The 23,919-nt window shown below is 44.7% G+C and overlaps 1 protein-coding gene across 13 annotated transcripts in view; it reads left to right on the top strand.

Annotated features, from left to right (window-relative positions):
• The first annotated feature begins 286 nt into the window (after positions 1 to 286).
• Positions 287 to 23,919, top strand: part of UBN1 (ubinuclein 1) — a 38,706-nt gene continuing 15,073 nt past the window's right edge. For 9 of the 13 annotated variants that reach the window (XM_061549456.1, XM_061549459.1, XM_061549455.1 and 6 more), the window contains exons 1-11: positions 288 to 1,254; positions 6,198 to 6,296; positions 7,125 to 7,226; positions 13,673 to 13,816; positions 14,111 to 14,214; positions 15,147 to 15,633; positions 16,629 to 16,699; positions 17,135 to 17,264; positions 18,865 to 18,998; positions 19,718 to 19,846; positions 21,284 to 21,427. In XM_061549456.1, coding sequence (XP_061405440.1) covers positions 1,060 to 1,254; positions 6,198 to 6,296; positions 7,125 to 7,226; positions 13,673 to 13,816; positions 14,111 to 14,214; positions 15,147 to 15,633; positions 16,629 to 16,699; positions 17,135 to 17,264; positions 18,865 to 18,998; positions 19,718 to 19,846; positions 21,284 to 21,427 — 1,739 coding nt within the window. In that variant the 5' untranslated portion in view covers positions 288 to 1,059. Of the gene's footprint in view, positions 1,255 to 6,197; positions 6,297 to 7,124; positions 7,227 to 13,672; positions 13,817 to 14,110; positions 14,215 to 15,146; positions 15,634 to 16,628; positions 16,700 to 17,134; positions 17,265 to 18,864; positions 18,999 to 19,717; positions 19,847 to 21,283; positions 21,428 to 23,919 lie in introns of all 13 variants that reach the window. The other 4 variants (XM_061549448.1, XM_061549449.1, XM_061549453.1 and 1 more) reach the window with 4 other exon arrangements.

The following is a 23,919-nucleotide window of genomic DNA, read 5'->3' as shown; positions in this document are numbered from 1 at the left end:
CCCCCCTCACCCCCTCCCCTCACCACTACCCCCCTCACCCCCCTCCCCTCATCACTATTGCCCCCTCTCCTCACAATCTACCCCCTCATCACCCCTCCCCTTAATCCTCTTTCTCACCACTGTCCGCCCCTATTCCCCCCTCCCCTCATCTCCCTCCCCTCACCCCCCCTTCTCCCTCCCCTCACCCCCCCCTTCCTTCCCCCCTCCCCTCACCCCCTTTCCTTCCCCCCTCCCCTCATCCCCCCCTTCCCCCTCCCCTCACCCTCCACCCCCGTCTCCACAATGCACCGCGCGGGGCAGAGCGCACGGGCGCGCGAACCCCGATTCAAAATGGCGGAGAGCGCTTAGCGGGCGGCGGCGGCGACCGAGAGAGAGAGAGAGACTCTCACTCCATCAACAACATCAACAACAACAACTATTAGACAACAACAACAAGGTCACGGCTCGCCAACACCCAGCGGGGAACACGCCGCACCGCAAGCCGAGCCAAAGAACAAACGACAACCACCGCCGCCTGTACCATCACTACCACCACCATCACTACCACCACCATCAGCGCCGCTGCCGACAGCAACAGCAGCAGCAGCCGCCCCGAGTAACCGCAGCAGCAGCAGTAGCAGCATCGGCCTCGACTCCTCCACAGTAGTGGAGCCTCGGCGTCCTTGTAGTCGGCCTCTCCTGCACTCCATCGGTCACGTCGTTCCGTAGCATCTCCGTACCATCATCACCACCACCACCATCATCACCATCGTCGTCGTCCTCACACTCATCTCCGCCTCCATTACCCCCCCCCCCACCCCGCCTATCAATCAGCATCAGCCTCGTGTGCGATCCGGCCGCACAAACCAGCCGTAGGTGTCAACGCAATCTGGCTCCTGTACAGCCGTGAATCGCCGGTCTCGTCCTCACATCTCCCGGCATTGTCTCGCGTTAGATTCCCTCGACATCAGCCGCAAGCTTCACATTCATCGTCGTCCCTCATCCTCGCCTTCATCTTCTTCCTCACCGCCCTTGGGGACTCACACCCCCCTCCCCGCCGCCGCCCGGCGGCTCCGTCCAATGGCCGAGCCGCGTAGGGCCACACTGTCCACGGTCTCGGGCCCCTTCGTGGCGGACAAGAAGGCCGAGGGGGACGCGGGTGCCAAGGCGGCCAAGGCGACGACGGCTCAGCGCTTCGTGCTCACGCTGGGCGAGTCGACGGACGAGGCGTGCCCCGAGTTCTATTACCCCGAGCTGCTGCTGAGAGCCGCCGCGGTGAGGACATGGCGAGGTGGTGGTGGTGACATGGGTGGTGGTGGCATGGGTGGTGGTGGTGCCGGGGACATGGGTTGTTGTGGTGGTGGTGGTGCCGGGGACATGGCGAGGTGGTGGTGGTGGTGACATGGGTTGTGGTGGTGGTGCCGGGGACATGGGTTGTTGTGGTGGTGGTGGTGGTGCCGGGGACATGGGTTGTTGTGGTGGTGCCGGGGACATGGGTTGTTGTGGTGGTGGTGGTGGTGGTGCCGGGGACATGGCGAGGTGGTGGTGGTGGTGACATGGGTTGTGGTGGTGGTGCCGGGGACATGGGTTGTTGTGGTGGTGGTGGTGCCGGGGACATGGCGAGGTGGTGGTGGTGGTGGTGACATGGGTTGTTGTGGTGGTGCCGGGGACATGGGTTGTTGTGGTGGTGCCGGGGACATGGCGAGGTGGTGGTGGTGGTGACATGGGTTGTTGTGGTGGTGCCGGGGACATGGGTTGTGGTGGTGGTAGTTTATTGGGGAGATGATACATCACGTTGTGGTCGTGGTGCATGGAGGAGTAACGAAAAGGGAAGAGGAGACGACATGGTTGTGGTGAATGGAGGTTAGAGTAGACGACTTGGGCCGTGGTGTTGCATGGAGCAGGTAGAGGAGACATGGTGGGGTGGGGGGGTATAGAGGAAACGGTGTGGGTCATGGTCGTGGTAGTCCACCCAAGAGACGCGAGGGGGTACAGGAGATGTGGGTCGTGGTGTGTAAAGAATGGAGAGGAGACGGCATGCGTGATGGTTTGTACATGAAGGGTGGTCATGTCTTGCGAGGGGAAACATCAGGGGCCTAGACAATGGGTCGTGGTGGTGCATGGAGGGTTGTCTCTCTTGGAGGTTGTGGGGGGGGGGTTCTTGCTCGGTTGTCTGGCTGACCGTACAGCATGTCTGGTCCTCTATCCTGTTGTCACTTATGTCTAACCCTCTGCCCGATCGCTCAATATATCTGTTCCACTGTCATCTGTCCGTCCCTCTTGACTGCCATTCTGGCTCTCGGGCCCTCTCTCTGCCTGACATTTTCCGTATGCTTGTCCAGCTGTTCCTGCAAGTGTGCCCCAATGTTTCCTGCCTCTGTCCCCACATCCCAACACCTGAGCTGTGTACCTGTACGAATGGCCTGTCTCGCTGCTACTACTCTGCTCCGTCCGTACGGTTGTTTTTGTTTCTGGTCTTCCATTTGTATATTTGCCTCCGTGTCAGCCTATCCCACCATGCCCAGTGCCCTGTTGGGGGTTAGGGGATGGTGACCATGATGGTAACGATGGAGGTATCTGGGTGCTGTTGGAAGCGGAGGCCAATTCGCGGCGCCGTAGGTTCTCCCCGAGTTCGATTACCAATGAAATCCCGCTGCCCCGTACACTGTACATGGAATCTCACTGTAATGTTTCGCTGCTGTTGTTGACAATGGCTTGGCAGCGAAGTCCGTGTGGACTTAGCTGTGCGTAATTAGCTGCCGTCTGGGAACGACGGGAACACAGTTGGGAGTGAGTGCCTCGTAATGGAGAATCCTGGGATGTTGTGTGCCCCCCTTGTTCTTTAAGGTCACGCACAAAAGTGGCGTGGCATTGGGCTACCTTGCGTGTTTTAAAAGACAACGAGCATTGCGGGCCTGCATTCGTGATGATGATGACAGCAGCCGCTGCTACTTGCTTGCCGTGTGTGTGGTGTTTGCCTACAAGAGAGTTTTAACATGCACATATCGGTGGTGCCGGCTGCCTTGTGTGTGTGGGCGGGGGGGGGGGGCTCCTTTAGTTGGCTTACGTGCCGCAGCGATGGGAGACCTGGCTTTCGTGCCATAGCGATGGGAGACCTGGCTTACGTGCCAAATGTCAGGGTGTGGAATGGCAGCACGCGACTAATTCACCGTGTAGGACTTGCGGAAGAGCGTCGAAATGTGTGTGGCTGCGGGGGGGGGGGGCGGTGTCCACTTAAAGTGAACTGAACGTGTCGCGCAATCGGATATGAGCGATCATTTCTCAAAAAAGCGTTGCATATTTACTCGTTCGCGTTCAAAGCAACGTCAAGGTTGCACTGATGTGTGGTAACAATGGGATTGCGATACATTGCTCCACGTCGTGCCCAGCCAGGGTGGCTTGCAGGCGGTTAAGCCATTATGCACCTCTTGCATTATATTACGATAGCCCGCCCAGCCGTGATGATGTGCAGTTAGTGGGTGGTGCTACTGCATTGTGGACCTGTGCACCCCCCTCCACACACACTCACCCACCCACTCGCATCACTCATCTACCCCACCCGACCACATCACTCGTACGTTCGCCGCTTTCCAAAGCCACCCAAACCGCATGCACCGCCGTGCTGCAGCACCAATGTCACTACCCTATTGACAATGATGCGGGGGGATGGCCGAGGGGCTTTGGCGAAGGGGTTTCTGCGAGGGAAGGTGTGTGTGTGTGTGGTCTTCTAGTTTTCGTACCCGGCGGAACGTAACGTGATGTAAGGCGAGGTGGGGTCGGCTCTGGGCCTGTCCCCGCCGAGGGAGGAGCGTGGTGGAGGGGAGGCCCTTTGGGAGGGGAACCGGTGCCAAACCCCAGAGCAGTCCCCTTGCTGCCGACATCTTGTCATGGATGTCCCCCCGGCTATGGCTCTTGGCTTGAGCCAAGAGTCGGGAGGGAGGGAGACAAACGTGTCTGGCGCAGGGTCTGTGACATAGAGGGGTAATATTGCACGTGTGCAAGTTACCGGCTCCCCTTGTTGGTAGAGGGGTTGGAGGGGAAGCAAATCCTAGTTCCTGATCGAGTTGTTTTGACATTGCACGAGGTTGTGGCGTATGCAGGTACACCTTAAATGAGCACAATTCATCGTTGCATTGCACTGGTTGGAGGGAAGGCGAATGGCAACGTCTTGTTGCAAGCGCACTGCTTCGGATATAATCACACCTGGCCTTGCGCCCCCCCCCCCCCCGCGAGTGTGCATATATGCAACTTATATTGTACCGTAACTGTTTGAGTTTTCACTGAATCGCTTATTGCTCAGCACGTTTTCGTACAGTATTTACATGACCTTTATGACCTTGTGACAGTCCGTTCAGATCTGGTACATGTTATATCACTCTGTCAATCCACTGCTGGATGACGGCCTCCGTGCCCATGTGCCTTCGTGTGGGTTGCTGAAGCCAGGGGCAAATAGACGTTAGAGCATGTAAGTGCAGTACAACAATGGATTCTTCTGCACAGGTCTCTGCTGGCGTTGAGTTAAGAATAGAGTAAACCAGCAATGCTTCAATTAGTCTTATGAGTTTTAAAGGAGTTTTTGTTGCAATGAGTTGCTTGGCCAATGCTTGGTGTAATGTTAAGGGGCCAGTGTCTATTTTGCAAAGGAGGCTTTGGAAGGATTTGCAGGTTGCTGACAATTTGATGTGTGCATATTCCATGACTTTTCTAAACATTTGAGAGGGCATGTTTATTTTAAAAGGGATAAACACACCTGGGGTGGGGGGGAGGCTTTTTTTACATAGCTGGCATTATGATCTGGCCATGTGTCACGTAATTCACTGGAAGGTGGACATTGAGTACCCTTGTCAACCTTAAGTGTACACAGCTGTCTTCCAAAGGCGAGCCAATGTGTTGTTGTAAATGGTAATGTCTGAAATTCAATTCCAAAATTGCATTATCCCTATTTGTTCTCTCCAGGTCTTCCGTTGCAATCAGACTCGTGTGTTTTAGTTATTGCCGTGAAATTGATGCATTGTCACACATTGGTTTATATGGAGCTATGCTGAACTTCTTTCGCACCAGTACGTAGCCGACTGTGCTAATCGGAGGTGCAATAGCGTCGTGTGAAGATATATTTACTTTGCCGTTTGCTAAGAGAGTAGAATTTAGATGGATGTATCCTGGCACGTTTTCGAGTGTTTGTTGCTTGAAACATGAAACGCAAAAGGAAAGTTGCTGCGTGTTGCCATGTTCGTATGGTCTGTCAACTTACAAGCGTTCATTGCGGTTTGGCTGAGTATTTTTCATTACCTGTCAATCCAAAACTTTTCTAGTCTTAACTTTTTAATGGGAATGCATATATTTTTTTAAAGACTAGATGACGTAAATCATGCAAGTGTTGTTACTAAGTATGTAAACTATGCACAGTTTTATGGACTAAAAGTGATTTTTGAGCTATGATATACATTGAATTGTGCGTTTAAGAATTGGATGATTTATGGTTAATGCGTACAATTAATATCCTAATGCTACGATTAGTATAGTGGAGCAATGTAGTAGTGTACAAATGACACAGGAAACTTTGAAACGGTTAAAATAAGACTACAAACGAGTCAACAAACAATTGTTAGAATCACAGCCCCACACAATGGAAATTAATTGAATCGCTCTTGGTGAGATTTCCAAATGGATTATTTGTCTCATGACATGATGCTGAGAGCAACATTGGAATGCAATTAGATGAAGGCCAAAACACGTTTCAAATTAAAATGTATAGGGTAATTTATTCTGCAAATTAATATAAATGAAAAGGGTTTTCATTATTACAATGCAATTTCAACAATGTGTCGTACAACCCAAGAACAATAATTTACAGTCAATTGTTACTCCACTGCTGGATGAAGACCTCCCCATGTCATGGGGTTTGTTTGACCATACTTCGCCAAGTTGGTCGGTTGTGCAGGTTGGTCAAGTGGAGCCAAGGGATAGTTCAGATAGTACTTGCTTCTGATGTTAGCCATTGCCTTGAATCGAACTTGGCTCACTAATTTCTTATCGCAATGCTCTAACCACTCCATCACTGTTGCCCCCCTCCCGCACCACAAAACTTATATAAAACTTTTCTGAAATAAAATTTTACATAATAAATGCTTGTTGTCATCCTCGGATCATTTTTACTATATATTGGCAATGATCAGTTCATTGTAAATTAACCACGTTTTGTTGTTTTTGTTTATCAGGGTAAAACACCAAAGAAAAATAACGACGACCCTTTTAATGAAGAGGAGAGAGAACGGAAGGAAGTTGAAGCCCTGGCCAAAAAGTTTGAAGAGAAATATGTACGTTTAGTATCAAGAGTCTGCCTGTGTATCTTCTGACAGCTTTGCACCTCAAGCCACGTGAATATTGGAACATTTTAGTGCAAATTTTATAAATGTTTATGAATCTATTTCACTCACTGCTGTATAAGTTTATCCGCTTTTTATATTTTGACCTACTGATATATATATTTTTAAGCCTGGCACAGAAACAATGATTTAAATGGGCTCCTGTATCACAACCACACGGAGCCTATGTATAGATAGCACTGACGAAACTGAATGACTTAACTGTGGCATTAACCATATGACATCGAATACAGTTTACAGATAAGTCCCCAGCGATGAAACTGGATCGTGTGCAGGTGTTAAGTGGATTGTTACATCACAGGGCCATGTGAGATGACGATATCTCTTTACACTTATGCAGCAAGTTTACTTGAAGCTTACAAAATGAACAAGACAGATAATGGAAATACTCCTCGGTACTTTTTGTAATATCTTTAAAATGAGATGCAAAAAATTCTCGAATCACGACTTCCAATCTTGAGTTTATGAAAGCGGTTCAGGGTGTATCATTGCATACGTTCAAATTATCACTGCTAAATATTAATAAAATTTCAAATTAATAAATATAAAAATTAAGGCAGAAGTAAAATATGATGACTATTATATCCGCATATCCACGGAACAAAGTTGTTGGAGACCGCACCACATTGGTTAGCAAAATCTCGTCCTTAAGTGTAGTTATGCGGGAAATGTATTGTTCAGGCTGCTTTTGGAAAAAAATGATTGCCACTTTAACTTTCTTCCCATGTATTCCTGTGCCGTGTGTGGTATTGATTACAGTCTACTTCAAAGCAAAAGCTTCGGAGAGATCGAGTTCAGGATCTGGTCGACATTGGCTATGGTTACGATGAAACGGATTCCTTTATTGACAACTCGGAGGCAGTAAGTAAACTTGTCCGGTGGTGTGTGCTGCTGACATTTCTCTGTTTGTGTGCTAAGTTTTTTGTTTTCTAACACTTTGTGAGCGAATTCTGAAACTATTTAATTTTCCCGGACTGATACAAAATCTGATAACAAGTTGTTGCAGCAATTTATCAGTTGCGTAATGTTTCAACAATTGCTACTGCGTTTGTTGTTTGGGTTTCAGGAGCATTCTTAATTTTCTTTGCACACTGGACCGTGCCACCTTGAGATGCCAATGTATTTAAACGGTATTTACAATTATTATTATGGTTAAGCTGAGTCTGATACATCAGGTGCCATTTAACATCACTTTATAGCGGGAATACTTTGCCAGTGCTCTGTGTACAACACTTGAGTCAGGAAAACCTGGTCAAATGGGTCCGTAAAGAAATAATTAACCTTATGGAAATGTGTCCCATTTGTTTTAGTGTGTGCGTGGAGGACAGTCGTCAATCTAACCAGTTGGAGCGCATATGTATAGAGTAGAATATGCATTGACGTTTGGAAAATTACCACTTCTGCCCACTGCTTTGGGTTTCTGATAAAAGCAGGAATGATTTTTGCCCTCAGAGGAGTCTTAAAGAACTGACTGCTGGGAGCATTAGAGCGCATTCACAATCCATAATGGGGTTTTATTTGAGGTTACTTTTTGTTTTTAATATCGCATGAAGCGTTCATGCATGCCACATCGGTTATTGTACCGCGTTTATGGAGACTAGTCACGACTTCAAGGTGGCCAATGTTGCATTGTACCCCCAACAATCAATTGTACTCACCCAAGTGTCAACATTGTATGGTAATTACTGATCCCATAACCTTTATCTGGAGTGCTATATATAGGCATGCTCATCTAGTAACTTGAGCATATTCAAAACGATCCGTTTCTCCTCTCCCACTTGGTGCCTCGGTGTGTAGAAGGTTGTTTTCCAATTGTGGCGAAGGTGGAGACATTTGCAGGGTGTGTGAGGGGAGTGTGGATGGGTTGCTGGGGTACCCAAATGCCCCTGTGGTTAGCAGCCTTTGCCAGCGGGGGTTAGCCAATTTGCGCAGTGCTGCTGGTTTTGAATCCCACATCCAGTCTGGTAAATTCTGCAGGGAATTGCAGGAGCTTGGTGTCTTCTATATCCATGTTTAAAAACGCGCCACCACTTACATTTATCAGTGTATCGTTGCCATTGCCCAAACCCAACTTTGCATATTATCCACAGCTCTCCATGCCAAATTTCACCCATCTATCCAATAATGCAGGCTCTCCCTTCGAGACAATTTTTGTGGGGTGCGAACGTTGGCGAACAAAGAGAGTGGAACAATATGGACATCCGGAACAAACACCTCATTTGAGACGCACACATCTCAACATCGCATCTCGTGGCTTTGACGTTCCTCCTCAAAGGCACTGGTGCACCATCAACCGAATCAGAACGCCAACAGGCCGATTCGCACATTTCCTTCATAAATGGAAAATGAAAGACAAGCCACAGTTGGATTAAGACCTAGCAACCCAAACTATAGACCATATGGTATGCGCTGCTTCAACCGAGGAATAGCAGAACAACACAAACTCTTTCCTGAATCCTGATTGTGGCTAGCAGACCTCAACATTGGAATTGAGCTGAACACATTATACCATATGTACCATATGCAAGAATAGTGGGTGCTTACCTTGTTAATTAAAAGTATATTGATCTGTTATCCTCTTATAGAACAGGTCTAATTGATCCAGGAACTAATGCGATAACTGAGAGAAGCTTGTGTGGGTATATACACATGCATGGACTCTGTCCAATGCTGATCTGTATTTATATGAAAATAAAACTTCTGCATGCATAGAAGAATAAATTGGAAGGCTTAATTTGGAGATAGAATGTGTTTATCCTCATGCATTATGTATTGCTAATTGAACAATATTAACTGTACAACATGACATTCGTCTACAGCTGTCAATTTGCACTTGATATATTGTCATTACTGTATTAATGACATCTGTGTTGATGTGTTTATCATTCCACATCCCCCTTTCAGTATTTCCCTACCATTGACTTTTGACTCTGGGTGTTTTAGGTATGTCTCTTGTGCTGTAGAGAAACAAATAGCATTGATCTCCTTTGCTTACTGCACTTCCCATTGTTATCAGAGATGTCATAATGTTGGTGACGCTCTGTCATTTTTAAAGTGCGCATTTTCAGCTGCAGTTATATGTATGCACCAGCACCTTGAATATTTCATCCTTGGCCACTGACTGAATTATGCTAGCTAAATGGGGCAGTGTTTTCGAGAGCCGAGGTGTTTGTCTATAGAGATGTCAACGTATGAAAAGTGGTGTTTGCATATCTTTTGAGGTAGTGCTGTGTGTAACAAGTAAATTTATTGTCCCGTGATGTCTTGCTCTGGTTTGGTGGCACTAACTTTTACAAGCGACACCACTAGCTTTTATCATCATCATCGCGATCCATAGTCAGATAGCCCGTAGGTTTCTACTTTACATATTGTCATTAGTTTATACTTGCCTCTGTCTTGGTCCAATATGCTCAAGTAGTGCACATATTTTTGGCACCAACCTCTTATGTTGTCAAACCATGATTTTTTTAAGTCTTTATCAATTTCCTTAAATTTTTCCAAACAACACACTTGTGATATTTCTGTTGTTGTCCATCCTACATATTTCCAAATAACGATTGTTTCATGCTCATCTCTGCCTGCATCATGTCGTCTTCTATGTGCAATATTTTTCTTACTTCTACGTTGGTCACCCTTTGGGTCCATTTTAGATTCAGTATCCTTCTCTAGCAATACATTTTGAATGCCAATATCTTACTCGCTATTATAGTTGTATCAAAGTTCGCTTGGTGGCTTTACATTACAGGTATTTTGAAATGTATTTTCGTCCATAAGTATTTAATAGTTTGTTTGTGGAAGATACAAAAACAGATTTAGCAGCTGGAGGGTCTCGTTAGCCTGTACTGCTTGCCGATGGTTGCGTGACTTTCCAAGCATGATTTGTGATGGAAGAGGCATTCAATCTAAAGGGTTATTTCAAAAGTGCAATGCAGCTATCTTGGGATTGTAGGGAGGGACAGGTCTATGTTTGGAATATGTTTCGGTCATCTCACCGTGCATTAAATATTGGGTATTTTGTCACGTAAAAAAATCGGCGTTTACTCGAAAATGGTGTTTGTGGACGCAGTCTTGGGAGGTTTTTTATATGCTGTTAGGAGTTAAATGAGTTCGGAGTAAAATTTACATGTTAGACTTATTAATCTCGGTTTAAGTTACATCTTGTTTTCCCTAGATAGGTAGTTTAATGCACCATTTTTTTCCTTCTCATCCTTCCCATGTTAGAAATAAGTGATAGAAATATCCAATAAAATTGTATTCAAATTGAAAACAATTATTTTAGCTGGTTTTGTGTTTGAGAACATATATTTAGCCATAATAGTTTTTTTTCCTGGAACTGCTTTATTTTGGCAGTGCAATGAAGTGGTAGTCAAATGGGCAATCAAATAATGCTTCTTAAAGGAGCAGCGTACACTGGCGGTTCCCACATCGTTTTATAATGGGGCTGTATAGATGCCCCTTCAGGAGCTTTTTCCTTGTATGTGTTTTTGTAGGTGATGTGTCACCTGGAGCGGGAGTTGAACGCATCTGAGAATGTCATTGGCTGACTAGGGAAAGCAGGTTTAAAGTGAGTAATTAACTTAGTTTCTGGCTTCTTGTTTGTATCAAGTCGAAGAACGTCACCTGGAAGCAGCGTTTTAATATTTAGTCTTGACAAACAAATACAGCAGTGATAAGATTGTTAAGAGTGTACAAGATTTCAATTGCTTTGATATACCACAGTTCTTACACTGTACACAGGACAACAATGCACGATTCAATTGTGCCTCAACAAATATTTTTGAGTCGAAACATCTTATCGGGGGGGTGGGGGGGGGACTTCAATTTTTATTTCCTGTACTTGCAGTAATCGTGGCAGTGTTAGAGCCAGTGTATCTACTTTACTCAGCTAGTCAAGAGATTTTCAGTTGAGAACCTGCAGAGGCTCGAATAGCATTTCCAATGAATTGCCATGCTCTAACAAAACGCCCCTTGCATGGTAGGTCACAGTTCTAATGCAGTGAGATGATGTTGGAAGGTCAGTATTGACCCTTTCCCGTTCTGTTGTATACATTATCAGTTCTACTCCCATTTCCGTTCCGATGATGTACGCGTACATGTACATCATTGGAACAGAACCGGAAGAAAAACTAAAATAATTTTATCGGTACCAAGGCTTCCACAAGGTCATGCGGGATGGCGTGTGGCACAGTTTGGCGTTAGCTATCATAGAGTGCGGTCATGTCGCTATGGTTCTCCATGGTGAGTACAATGTCTTTAAAAACTACGACTCTCTACCTCTCTAAATAAAATTAACACTGAACCGCTTGCGTGTTCCAAGATTTGGTGGTGAACGGGACCCACCCTGTAACTTGCAGTCTCGGAATGGGAAAGGGTGAACTGTGGCCAGGTGGTTTAGCGGTAGAGCGAACAACTTTCAACGCTTAATAATAATAATACTCAGCCCATCATCCGTCCGGTGTCAATAAGATAGGTTTCATTCTGTGGGGAAGTCAACCGGGGTTGTTCTATGCATAGACTCATCCTCCACCATACAAATTTGGAAATCCCACCTGACTCTGCCGCTGTAAACCGGAGATGAGCACCGCTGCGATGCTCATTCGATCAGGAAATCACTTTTGACTTTTCTGACTGTTGGCAACTGTTCACTGCTCAGTAGCTGGAATGAGTACATTGTTACCTGTACCTTGATATTCCTTTGTAGAGGCAGCTGAACATCAGCGAGATGAAACTATTGGAGGGTCTTTTTGTTGTCCTGATTATACCCGTGTTCTGTCTCCAAGCGTTTCCAAAAAGACGGCAGCAAGTGACCAAGCACCTGATATTGGTTTATTCTTTTGTATGCTAATGAGAAAGTACTTCTTAGAACAGTGCCTGCTTGTTTGCTGGGATTCAGAGTGCCTATCATCATCAAACAGATTGCAGTCTTTCAATGAACCTTTCCCTTACCGAGGGCCCAATAGGACTTTAAAATGCCTTTGGCGGGCAACCACATTAACACCCATTTCCGTCACTGTAAGAAGCCTATGCAGTGACAGCAGTGACTGAACGTGATAAAAAGTCCCCTCTAGTGTGCCGATTAATGCAGCTAAGATGATTGCAGTGACAGATAAAGGTTAATCTTCTTGGTAGAAGGGAAATAATAAAAAATAAAACATAAAATAAAATTCTCACGACGTTTTGGCCACAACGCAAGCAGGACGGCTGCTTGCGTTGTGGCCGAAACGTCGTGAGAATTTTATTTTATTATGTTTTATTATTTCCCTTCTACGTGACTTTACCGAAAGGACAAGAAGATGAATCCCTGCAGTCACGAAAGCTTTAAATCGTAACAGATAAAGATTGTTTTGCAGGCCGTTTCAAATAGTTAGGTTTCCTGTGGCCCCACAGTATGTCATGTGACCCACAGGCTGAATGAACAAAGTCAGCCTGTGGGCCGTAGGTTTCCCCCACAGGGTTTTTCAGAAAGAGAGAAATGGGAAGCACTTTCCCGTGTGTTTGATCATTAAGTTTTGTAAATTTACTTTATTTTTAAAAGAAATATCAAAATAACACTTCCAGTAAGTGTAAACTCTTTTAGGTTTCATAATTGTTTTATATCACACAATGGAATTGTAACTCGTAGGGATCGTATTCTTTTCTTCACTTGTGCTTACTTTAGACGAGCTGACGAATGTAACTGGAGCTATGCGTGTGCCGTGCCTTGTCACCCACTGAATGTTCACCAATGTGGGAGATCATGCATATGATGCATCGTGCAAGCTAACATCAATATGCTGTCAGCGCAAAGTAGCGTTACAAGACTAAACTTTCAACTCTTCCAATATGCCAACTTGCACATTTTTGTTTTATTTAACAGGAAGACTTATTACTGTACCTCTCTGGCATCTCTATATGCTGTGAAGAAGGGCCATTACCCAAAACGTCACCTGTTATATACTTTCTCTTATTTAAGGCCGTGTTATGGATGGATATGAGTTGGCTTATTATTGGGAAATGCCTGGGTCTGATGAAAGATGTTTGCTTCCTTGCCAAGCATCTTGTGGTAATGTTGTTGCCTTGAATTTATTTGTATTAGGCTTTGCTTTATTTTAACCGATACAAACGTGTTTGTCAGTGTCTTACGACAGTGATGACAAGAGAAAAAAACTTGTCGGCGATTACGGTTATAATTTTCTCTCAAGTCTAACTACACGAACGTTGAACGCTTAGAGCGGCGGTATCTCACTAGTTTTACTCTGCAGCACCGTCTGAGCGCGACCGCGATTGACATGATGGGACGGATCCTAACAGTTTTGTTGTTTCGTCAGTACGACGAGTTGGTGCCCGCCTCGCTTACGACCAAGTACGGCGGCTTTTACATCAACACGGGAACCCTGCAGTTTCGGCCGGCGTCGGATTCGGAGGACGACAATGCTTCTTCGAACCTGGACAAGCACAAGAAGCCACTAAAGGTTCCGATGATTTCCTCTCAAGATGCTCGTTATTTTTTTGGGTCCTGTGTAGGTTTTAGCTTTTTGGGTTGTTACCGCGTGTTGTTTGTGATGAGGTCGTGCCAAAAAGACACACAGTACAATCTGGAGAGGCATCAGAATTTGTTTTATTTTGATTAAATTTGTAACTTTTAATTCTCAATGTTAAGTGTATTGGTTTTCTCCAAGTGTTTTTTTGCTCATTGGCAAGTATAACGTCACTGTTGTTTCATCGATGATCTGTCTTTGATGTTTTGTATTTTTACTTCCCACAAGAAATTCAAGGAAGGAGAGGACAAGATGATGAAGAAGCGTAAAAGGAAAGAAGGACCCGAGAAAGAGAAAATGCCTAAAAAGCTGAAAGTGCTCAAGCAAATAGGGTAATGTTTATTCGAATGTCCACTTTCTCACATACAAAAAATTAACCCGTAGAAACAAAGTTTTCTCACTATAAATCCTTTATATGCGTGGCGGCTAGAGTCCTTTCGTCCTCTGGCTTGAGATGGCTGCCACCTATGGGTCAGATGAATGCCTGCCACCATTAAGCAATTGATAATTAAATATAATTTATTTTTTCCTAAAAAGTGTAAAATTTTGGAACTTTTTTTTTCACGAAAATACATTGTCACGCACAACGAGTCTGTGTGCAAAATGTCAGCTCGATTGGATCACGGGAAGTGGGTTAAAAAACGACCGAAAGATTTGCACGGTCGTAAGCAAGCAAGCAAGCAACTGAACTTAATATAAAGGATTTAAAAAGAGAGTACAGCCCTTGGTAGTCCATTGATGGATTATGGCTTCTTCACACTTGTGTTGGTTATGGGGTTGTTTAACCTTTCTTAACCATGCAGGTCGAGGAGAATTTAGTGCCCAAGAGCAGTTCTGGTATCACTTGCCACCGATGTTAGCCATAGCCAGGAATCAAAATCGGTTTGCCGGGTTTCAGAGGGCAGTACGCTAACCACTCCACTACCACTCCACCCCATCTCCTTTTTACGAATCTGCAAACCCACCCACTTTATACAGAAGAATATATTAACTTACTGTTGATCCCCCCCTCATCTGAGACTCGGAGCATATTCTTGCCAAAGAATGCCTGGTCCTTGTTCTTTTTAAAACATTTCAAGAACACCATTGTGTCGAAGAGACTTTTTAAGCATTAATATCCAGTTTGGGAGTTTGATTTTACTGAACTGTATCGTCTAAAGTCTGGGGCATTAGAACACACTTGCAAAAGGCATTATTTACTGCTTAAAGTTACTGCTTGATGAGAAATGGTCGTGGAAAAAAACAAGGCGTGTTTCTTTCGCAGAATAACACCTCTGAATTCTGACAAGTCCGAAAAGCAGAAGAAAAAGAAAAGCAAAGGATCCATTTCACTGCCGGAGATGATTGAGCGATTCCAGAAGGAGAAAGAGGAGGCGGCAATGAAGCAGGAAAAGGTGGCGCAGGCCTCACCGGCATCCGGAAACTCTGTAAATGCTACAAATGCCAGCGCTCCAGAGGAGCTCGTAAAAGCACCTGTAAGCAAGCCAGAGCCCCTGCCAATGCCAGACTGCTCTGCCGACCAGCTGCTGCCCAACCTGTTTGGGCCAGGCTGCGATCTGGACCTACTTCAGGTGGTGGCCAACGCAGCACACAACCTGACCAGCCTTGACCTGGACAGTCTCCTGGAGGACTCGCCAAACAGCAGCCTCTCCCAGGAGTCGGAGGCTCCTTGCCAGCAGGCCCAGCTCAGTCCCAAGCTGCCAGATGGGCTGCCTGCTCCACTTGACATGAAAATTAAGCAACTGGCAGAGGTAAAATATATTTAATGCATTCCAACTGAGGTTGCAAGTATTAATGCATGAGCTCTGTCTCATATGTCTGTCCATGTCTCTCTGACTTGGGGTCATGGTTACTATTGTAGAGATGATTCGGTTATAAATGTCCTCCTCTAACCCAGCTTAAATATACGCTGCCAAGCTTGGTGGTGTTCATTCGGACGCTGTCTTTCCGACAGCCCTGTTCTTCACCTGAGGACGGCTGCTTGCGTTGTGGCCGAAACGTCGTGAGAATTTTATTTTATTATGTTTTATTTTTATTATTTTATTATTTCCCTTCTACGTGACTTTACCGAAAGAACCAAGAAGATGAATCCCTGCAGTCACGAAAGCTTTAAATCGATATTTCAAATAAATTTCAAGTTTTGTTGGTACTAAGGACTTATCCTACATAAAAGCAAGCAAATTGTTAAGGCCGATGCCCAAAATCAGGATACCCAAACTATAGAATAAAAATGCAAATATGCCCTCACAGCTACGCTATCGGTTTCCATAATGCTAATTAAAGACTTTGGAAGACAAACGCGTGTTGGAAAGCATTACAGAATCCATACATATGCACGAATGTTTTTAAGTTGTTTAAAATGAATTTTCCTCTCGCTGTCGTGTTTATACAGAGTGCACCAAAAATCAGTTAACCGTACATACATCTGTACAGTAAATTATAGCAGATGCTCCAACTGTACCCCATTTGGACGTACACATCTCAGTCCTTTTTATCACTGGATGATGCCTGAACAATCCTCAACATGTCCACGTTGCTCTTAGCCTGCTTGTTCATATTTTAAATAAACAACTGTATATCCAGTGTGGTTCTGAAATCGCTAAGGTTCCTGACTTATTCCACACGCTATACCACAACCTCTGTGGAAGCTTAAATGTGAATGGCAGTCTGGAAGAGAAATATTGGTGGAATGTTGGTGTTTTTTTGCTCAAAATGTGGTGCTAATATTTTTTTCTTTTAAACTCAGGTTGCCAAAACGTGTGATAGCGAGGGCAAGCAGAAGCTCTTCAGCCAAGATGTCAGTCACATCCTCCTAGAGTGAGTACTAGCCACAGCGACATTATTGTTTCATCGTCAAAATAGTTAACTTGATACTTAAATATTAAGAAGGTACTATTACTTTTGACTCGTGAAATTGTGCAAAAATATGTTTAAATGTGTCACGGAATGGCATTCCAGAATCCTAATTGAGTCGTAAGTCGTGAATCTAAAATTAGTTTTCTTCCAAATTTGTCAAATATTGTTTGAGAATGCACATTTGCTTTTATAGCATCTGTACTCCATGATTACCTTGAATATTATGTCCTTCACAATATTCACACTTACTTTTAACATTTGTCAATCCATTGCTAGATGGTCGTGTGGTTTTGTACACCAAACTTTACCACGTAAATGTGGTTTGATGGTGTGGGGGGAACGTTAATTTTAATCCTTTCTTTTCAACCACTCGCTTTGTTCTTGACCCTCATGTAGCATCGAAGTTCAGACAAAGGAGCTGAACAGCCAGCTGCGTGGAGGCGTCTACGCTCACGTGGCGTCCCTCCTGGGTTGCAGCAAGGAATCTCTTTTAAGGCGCGCCAAGAAGCTCCATCAGCATGAGCAGGTGAGCAGCTGCTCAGTGGATGTGTAGGTGAGGACAAGTGGTTTGTGTTGTGGACCTCAGAGTGGACATGGAGATTGGCCCAGGACAGAGAATGGTGTGGATGAAGACGACACGAGTTGGGGGAATTGCAGCGAGAAGAAGACGAATCCCATTTGTGTGTCCACAAAAGCCTCACGGACTCCTGAAACTATTTTTCTGATGTTCTTTCATTGGAATGGTTGGTCAGTTCCATTTATGAGAGGTTGACTGGTAGGTGGGTGAACACAGGAGTACAGAGACAATACCGACATGCTCAAAGCTTGAAGTAATCCAGCCCAAGCCTACAACACCCTTTGCCTTCTTAACCAAGTATTCGTCAAGTTTAACACTGCTTAAGCTTCCGAGATGTGATGATTGATTGCGTGTGTAGTGGGTATAAACGGAGGGAGACTTCTCTGAAGGCAACACGTTTATTATACAATAACAGCTTAACACAAAGAGGTTACGGCCCCTTCCACCCGATATCCTAGGGAGGTATGTCCTCCACACTGGCGTGCCCTACACACTGAGGGAGTCGTTCACTAAGGGTCCTCCGGCTAGCGGGACCTAGGGAGGCTAATCTGACCCAACCCAGCCAAGGTCCTCAGCTCCGGCCCCGGCTCCAGGTCTTCAGGGTGGCTTCTTCGAGTCTTCGAGTGGACGACAACTGCCAGGCCCGTTCAGGGGTCCAGCTTTTATACAGAATCCCAGCTCACTCTGCCCCGAGCCACGCCTTCCTTCTGGAACCTTCCTGAGGGACCTGGAGTGTGACATCATCCCCCAGCCCCCTTCTTGGGGGTCTGGGGTTTACACCCCTGGTCACGATGCTCCCTGGGGATTGCCTCGGCCCAACGGCCCCACTTCATCTAACTCTCCGGCTCAGCGTCTCTTCCGCCCCCGGTTGACACGGGGCCGGTACTACCGGCTAAGAGTAGTGGTGATCGCGCATCGCGCCCAACAATGCCACTACACGTGCATTCCGGTTTATTTGGTGATAGGTTTTACAAATTTGAAATGCATTCTACTTTCATTTCCAAATTAAGTCGCGTAATTGCTTTTGTTTTTCAGTGGGAGACATGCTTTCTTGTTGCATGACTATTCTGCTCTGCTCAGAAACCAGATGGTATAGACCAGGGGTCGGCAACCAAAATAACAAGAAGAGCCATTTCTTTCCAATTCGGTACAAAATTCAGTATTTCAAGAGCCGCAATGCATCTGAGTACATACGTACTCCTCGTCAAGAAGCAGCCCGTAAAGAGCCGCATGCGGCTCCGGAGCCATAGGTTGCCGACCCCTGGTCTAGACATTGGTTCCAACCCTGGATCACAGGGTGGAGTCTGCAAGGCCGTGGAACTTTTTTTTTATCACTGCACAGTGGTCCGCAAAATGTGTTTGAGGGTTCGCAATGCCCTCCCCAGGTCCAGAAACATGCGAACCCAACCGATGTAGGAGATTCCTCCGATTTTCCCGCACCTCTAATTACCACAGTTGGCTACGTACGGTGCGAAAGAAGTTCAACATGCATCCATTTGATACCACGCCAACTGTGGCTTCATGAAGCGAGCGTGACCTGTCTCTGCAGGACGGACGTCTCAAGTCGCCGATGCACAAGCTGCGGGACGCTGTGGGCGCCGTCATGCCGGAGCAGACCGTGAAATACCAGGAGACTTACCAGGCCCACACTCAGGCCAAGTACGCCAAAGTCGACATCAAGGGGTGGTTGTTTTTAGTTATTTTTTTTTAAGCAAAAAAAATAAATGCTGCTTGTCAAATACCTAAACTTTACAGCATGCTGTAACTTACATGTCTGATTAATTATTACCCATATGCATTTCAGAATCACAATCTTTATTGAGACTGGAGGAATCCGATGAATCTATGTCGCTCTTTTTTGCAGATGTCCAGTATGGGCAGGTCAGCAGGTTACTTCAGCAAATGCTGATAGGGAAGAGCGGGTGACTCAAACAAGAGTTATGTATTGATTTAAAGCTTTCGTGACTGCAGGGATTCATATTCTTGGTTCTTTCGGTAAAGTCACGTAGAAGGGAAATAATAAAATAATATAAATATATTTCACAACTCACAAAACCCGGTGGTCTCTATATAAGAAAAAAAGCCGATTACATAACTTATAGTAAAGTAACGTAGAAGGGAAATAATAAAATAAAATAATATAAATATATTTATATTATTTTATTGTGAGTTGTGATTTTTACCCTTTAGTGGAAGCAAACAACAGCGGGGGAGGGGGGGGGGGCCTCCGAGCGAACGTGGACAAAAGTTGTAATGCTTCGCTGCATGAAGAATGCGTGTTCCATTTCAATCAAGACTTACGGAGAATGGCAGTTGCCTTAATTTACGGTGAAGCATGTTGTTAATCTAAGGTGAGGATTTTGTTATAACGCCAAAATTGTAATTCGTGTTTTTTCCTTTAGAATTATGAGTGAAGAACGAGAAAGAGAAGATAAAGATAAAAATGCCAGCGATGATGACGACGATGACGAGAAGCCTGGCAAACGTGTGTTTGGTCCAAGAAAGAAATTTCAGTGGAACACTGAGATAAGGTGATCACTTAACATCATTTAGCAATGTTTTCAATTGACTAGATATTTATAACTCAAGCAGAAATCAATCTTTGAAAACTGATCAAATATTTGTAGTTTTTACTAAACACCCTGTCTACATCTTCTTGGTTCTTTCGGTAAAGTCACGTAGAATGGAAATAATAAAATAATATTATAATTCTCACGACGTTTCGGCCACAACGCAAGCAGCTGTCCTCAGGTGAAGAACATGTCTGTCGATAAGACAGAGTCTGAATGACACGTCCTGGGCTTGGAGCGTCTATTTAAGCTGGGAGGGAGGAGGAAGAGCGCCTTGACAAAATAATTTGCATATCAAGAGGAATTTTAGCATATTTACGTAATATTACACTATGTATTATTCTACCCACCCTACTGCACACCACACTGCTGCATATTCACCATACAACTAAAATTCCTCTTGATATGCAAATTCTTTTGTCAAGGCACTCTTCCTCCTCCCAGCTTAAATAGACGCTCCAAGCCCAGGACGTGTCATTCAGACTCTGTCTTATCGACAGACCTGTTCTTCACCTGAGGACGGCTGCTTGCGTTGTGGCCGAAACGTCGTGAGAATTATTTTATTATGTTTTATTATTTTATTATTTCCATTCTACGTGACTTTACCGAAAGAACCAAGAAGATGAATCCCTGCAGTCACGAAATCTTTAAATCGAAACCCTGTCTGCAGCCGATTCAAAGTCCCAATAATTTGGTGTCGGTGCGCTTGCGTTCTTCTGGTGCGTTTGTGCCACCAGGGTTTTGTTTTAAAGAAGTGGCACTGACCACAATTAATATGTGAAAACAGAAACGAACATAATTTAGATTTGAAGTTTTCGTTTGACTGCAGGGATCCATACTCTTTGGTTCTTTCGGTAAAGTCGTCACGTAGGTAGAAAATAAAACCTAATGACGGACGCTTGTGTTGCGCCCGAAACATCGTGATTTAATTTATTTTATACCTACGTGACTTTACCGAAAGAACCAAAGAGTACGAACATAATTTGTTTAACATTTATATTTTGCGTTCACAGTAGTAATGTTTGATGAATTCAGTTTTGTGACAGGATTAGAGAAGAGTAACCCTGACCGTATAACGTGTTTTTTACACGATGTTATGTGCAAACCCTAACAAACGATTTGTACGTGGCATAATTCGTTACTTATTTTTACTCATCCTCCATTCCACACTCATCCATAACCATCAGTACAATCAACGTGTTGCCCCCCTTGCTACCTTGCTTTGTAAAGCGCAAAAAAATCACGTGCATTTCTAAAGACATGGGGGGGAGAGGTTGTTTTTCTTCTTCTCCAATAATTATAATAATGCACGCGTCGGCAAATACTTAACGTAGACTCGGCGTTGAGCTTTGCTCCGTGTGTGACACTTGACGCTCCATGAGATAATGGTGGTTGCAGGGATTTGCTGTGTAATGTGGTGAAAGTGAAGATGGCAGGATATGACGCGGAGCGGATTAAGTCACAGTCGGCCGAGGACTACCTGAAGGCCTTCCTAGAGGCCGAGGTGAAGCCGCTGTGGCCCAAGGGCTGGATGCAGTCCAGGTGAGGCCTTCTCAAACCGCGTCGCGACTGCCGCACCAATGCAGTCCTTCGCAGATTCCAATTCCCCTTGCAGTGTGTTCTTGCGTAAACATGTACGGCCCCGTTTGTCACTCCACTGTTAGACGAGGGCCCCCCCCCCCCCCGACACCGTATGGGTCGTGAGAGATTATTTGACCCAATACTTCACCATGCTGGTCAGTGCGGGTTGGTGAAGGTGGGGGATCACAGGCGTTGGAGCACAGTACAGTACTGCAGTGGGTTTTGATGCACTGCCCTCTGCTGACAACATAGTCCCGCAGCAGCCTTATAAACGTCACGTAGATAGAAAAAATATAATAAAAATTAAGTGAATAAAAATAAAATGAAAAAACAAAAACCACTAATGTAGACTGTAGCCTTGTTCTTAATTTGAGTGTACTGGCAGTCTATAATGTAGACTGGAGCCTGTTTTTAATCTTGGTGAGCGTACTGGCAGTCTATAATGTAGATTTATTCTTTGGTTCGTTCAGTAAAGTCACGTACATTAGACTGCCAGTACACTCACTCAGTTTAATAACCATTGCTACAGTCTATATTATAGACTGCCAATACGCTCATCAAGCTTAAAAACCAGGCTACAGTCTACATTATAGACTGACATTACACTCACCATGGTTAAGAACTAGGCTACAGTCTACATTATAGACTGCCAGTATGCACTCAGATTAAGGACCAGGCTACAGTCTACATTAGTGATTTTTGTTTTTTATAATTTTTATTCACTTTATTTTTATTTTATCTATCTACGTGATTTACTGAAAGAACCAAATAATCTGAATTCCTGCAGTCACGAAAGATTTAAGTCAAAATGTAAACGTGTTTTAATTGATGGTCGCCCATTCATGCATTATCCAGACTCAAACTTGCTTCGCTTACGAGATCAGATATTTTACCTGTAAAAAAAAACAATCCTAAAAAAGGAGCTCTTGCAGGTACACACCTAGGCTGTCCCCCGGCCATGCAAGCACCGTTAATGCAAAACAAATTTGATGGTGTCTCCTTTGATGATGGAACGAAATACCTTATTTTGACCGAGTTTAAATTTGTGCTTTTCCCCAGTTCAGAGGTTGTTACTTTGCTGGTGGGGGGGAAGGGGGTTTTTGTTGTTGGAATTATTTCATAAAACGCGGGTGCGTTCACTGGGCAGAGCACTCCAGAGCGCTTTTCTATTGAACGACCTGTTAACCCAGAGCGCATCTTAACAGGAGCTTACAGCCTGAGAAATTGCCTCGCTGAGCGTTCGGTGGAGTGTGTCGGATTGTTTCAATATTTTTATTGCTAGTGAATGTCCGCCACCCTAAAAAATCTCCTCCTGCGGCCGTCTGGAACGCTCTTCCTTCCGATATTAGGAAGGACGCTGGAGCTATCAATGGTTAAATCTAAATGTAATACTTATTTCTTTCGGAACTGCTTTTGGTGTTGAGTGTGTCCTCCCACACCTGATTCGCACGGCTTGCTACGTTACGGCTCGAAAGAAGTTCTACGCACATACAATCTGACACCCACCTCGCGGTCGTCAAGCTGTGCAGTTATTCTCCACCGTTTTTAAAAGCGTTCTCCTCACACAGTTCAATAAGAGCCAACTTCCACCTCGTAGTTCCATGGCAGAGTGCTCTGCCCAATGAATACATCCTTGTTAGCCAATTGTTTAAAATCGATCCCCAACACGTGCATACTTCAAAGTATTGAACTGCCAGGAGGAGTGGGGGGGGGGGGCAACTGCGTGACTGATTAAAGTGCCACTTTTGTTTTCACCATCCACCATTTAAACAATCATTATTTACCTTGTACATACAAATTATCGCGTCATAAGAGGTCATTGAATATATTTTTCTCCCATGAACATCATTCCATTTCGCTTGGCGTAGTCTTCTCAAACACAGCTGCACTTTATTAAAAGTAGTGCTGTACAGTAAAATATTCCGAGGATAAACATTGAATGTGGCATCTGAGATACTTTAATCTGCACAGTTTACACTCGTTACAATGGTACAGGATTGTGTAGCTTTCAGATATGGAGATAGTTTAGCGTACTTAAATGTCTGCACTTCAGCTTAATAGTGTCCGAAGTATAACACTGCTTAACAGTGTATTGTCCATACATGTGGATGCCAGGGACCCTCCTTTAAATTTTTTGAACGCAGCTGGGATTTGCTGGATAAATAAATTACATCAGATTGATCATTGCCACCCAGTACCGCATCTGTGCCCCATTTTCATGAACATGTGTTCTTCGGTGCTGGCATAATGCCCACAGTGCTTATTTCCATTCTACATGTTAAACGTTGAAGCCAAAGTTAATATTTTTCATAGCTGAACGTGTGCCTTCAGCCAACTCTTTGCGCAAAACGTTTTAATACAGAATTTAGCATTGGGATAACGAATACTATCGCAGCTAAAGCACTGATGTTATTGTATTTGAATGGTTGGTTTTAGTCTTTGGAACTTGCTGC

This window comes from Lethenteron reissneri, chromosome 10 (assembly GCF_015708825.2).
Source record: "Lethenteron reissneri isolate LAM-NWPU_2019-01 chromosome 10, ASM1570882v1, whole genome shotgun sequence".
NCBI classification, from domain to species: domain Eukaryota; kingdom Metazoa; phylum Chordata; class Hyperoartia; order Petromyzontiformes; family Petromyzontidae; genus Lethenteron; species Lethenteron reissneri.
Note: the sequence above shows the minus strand (reverse complement) of the source record. Positions and strands in the feature narration are given on the sequence as shown.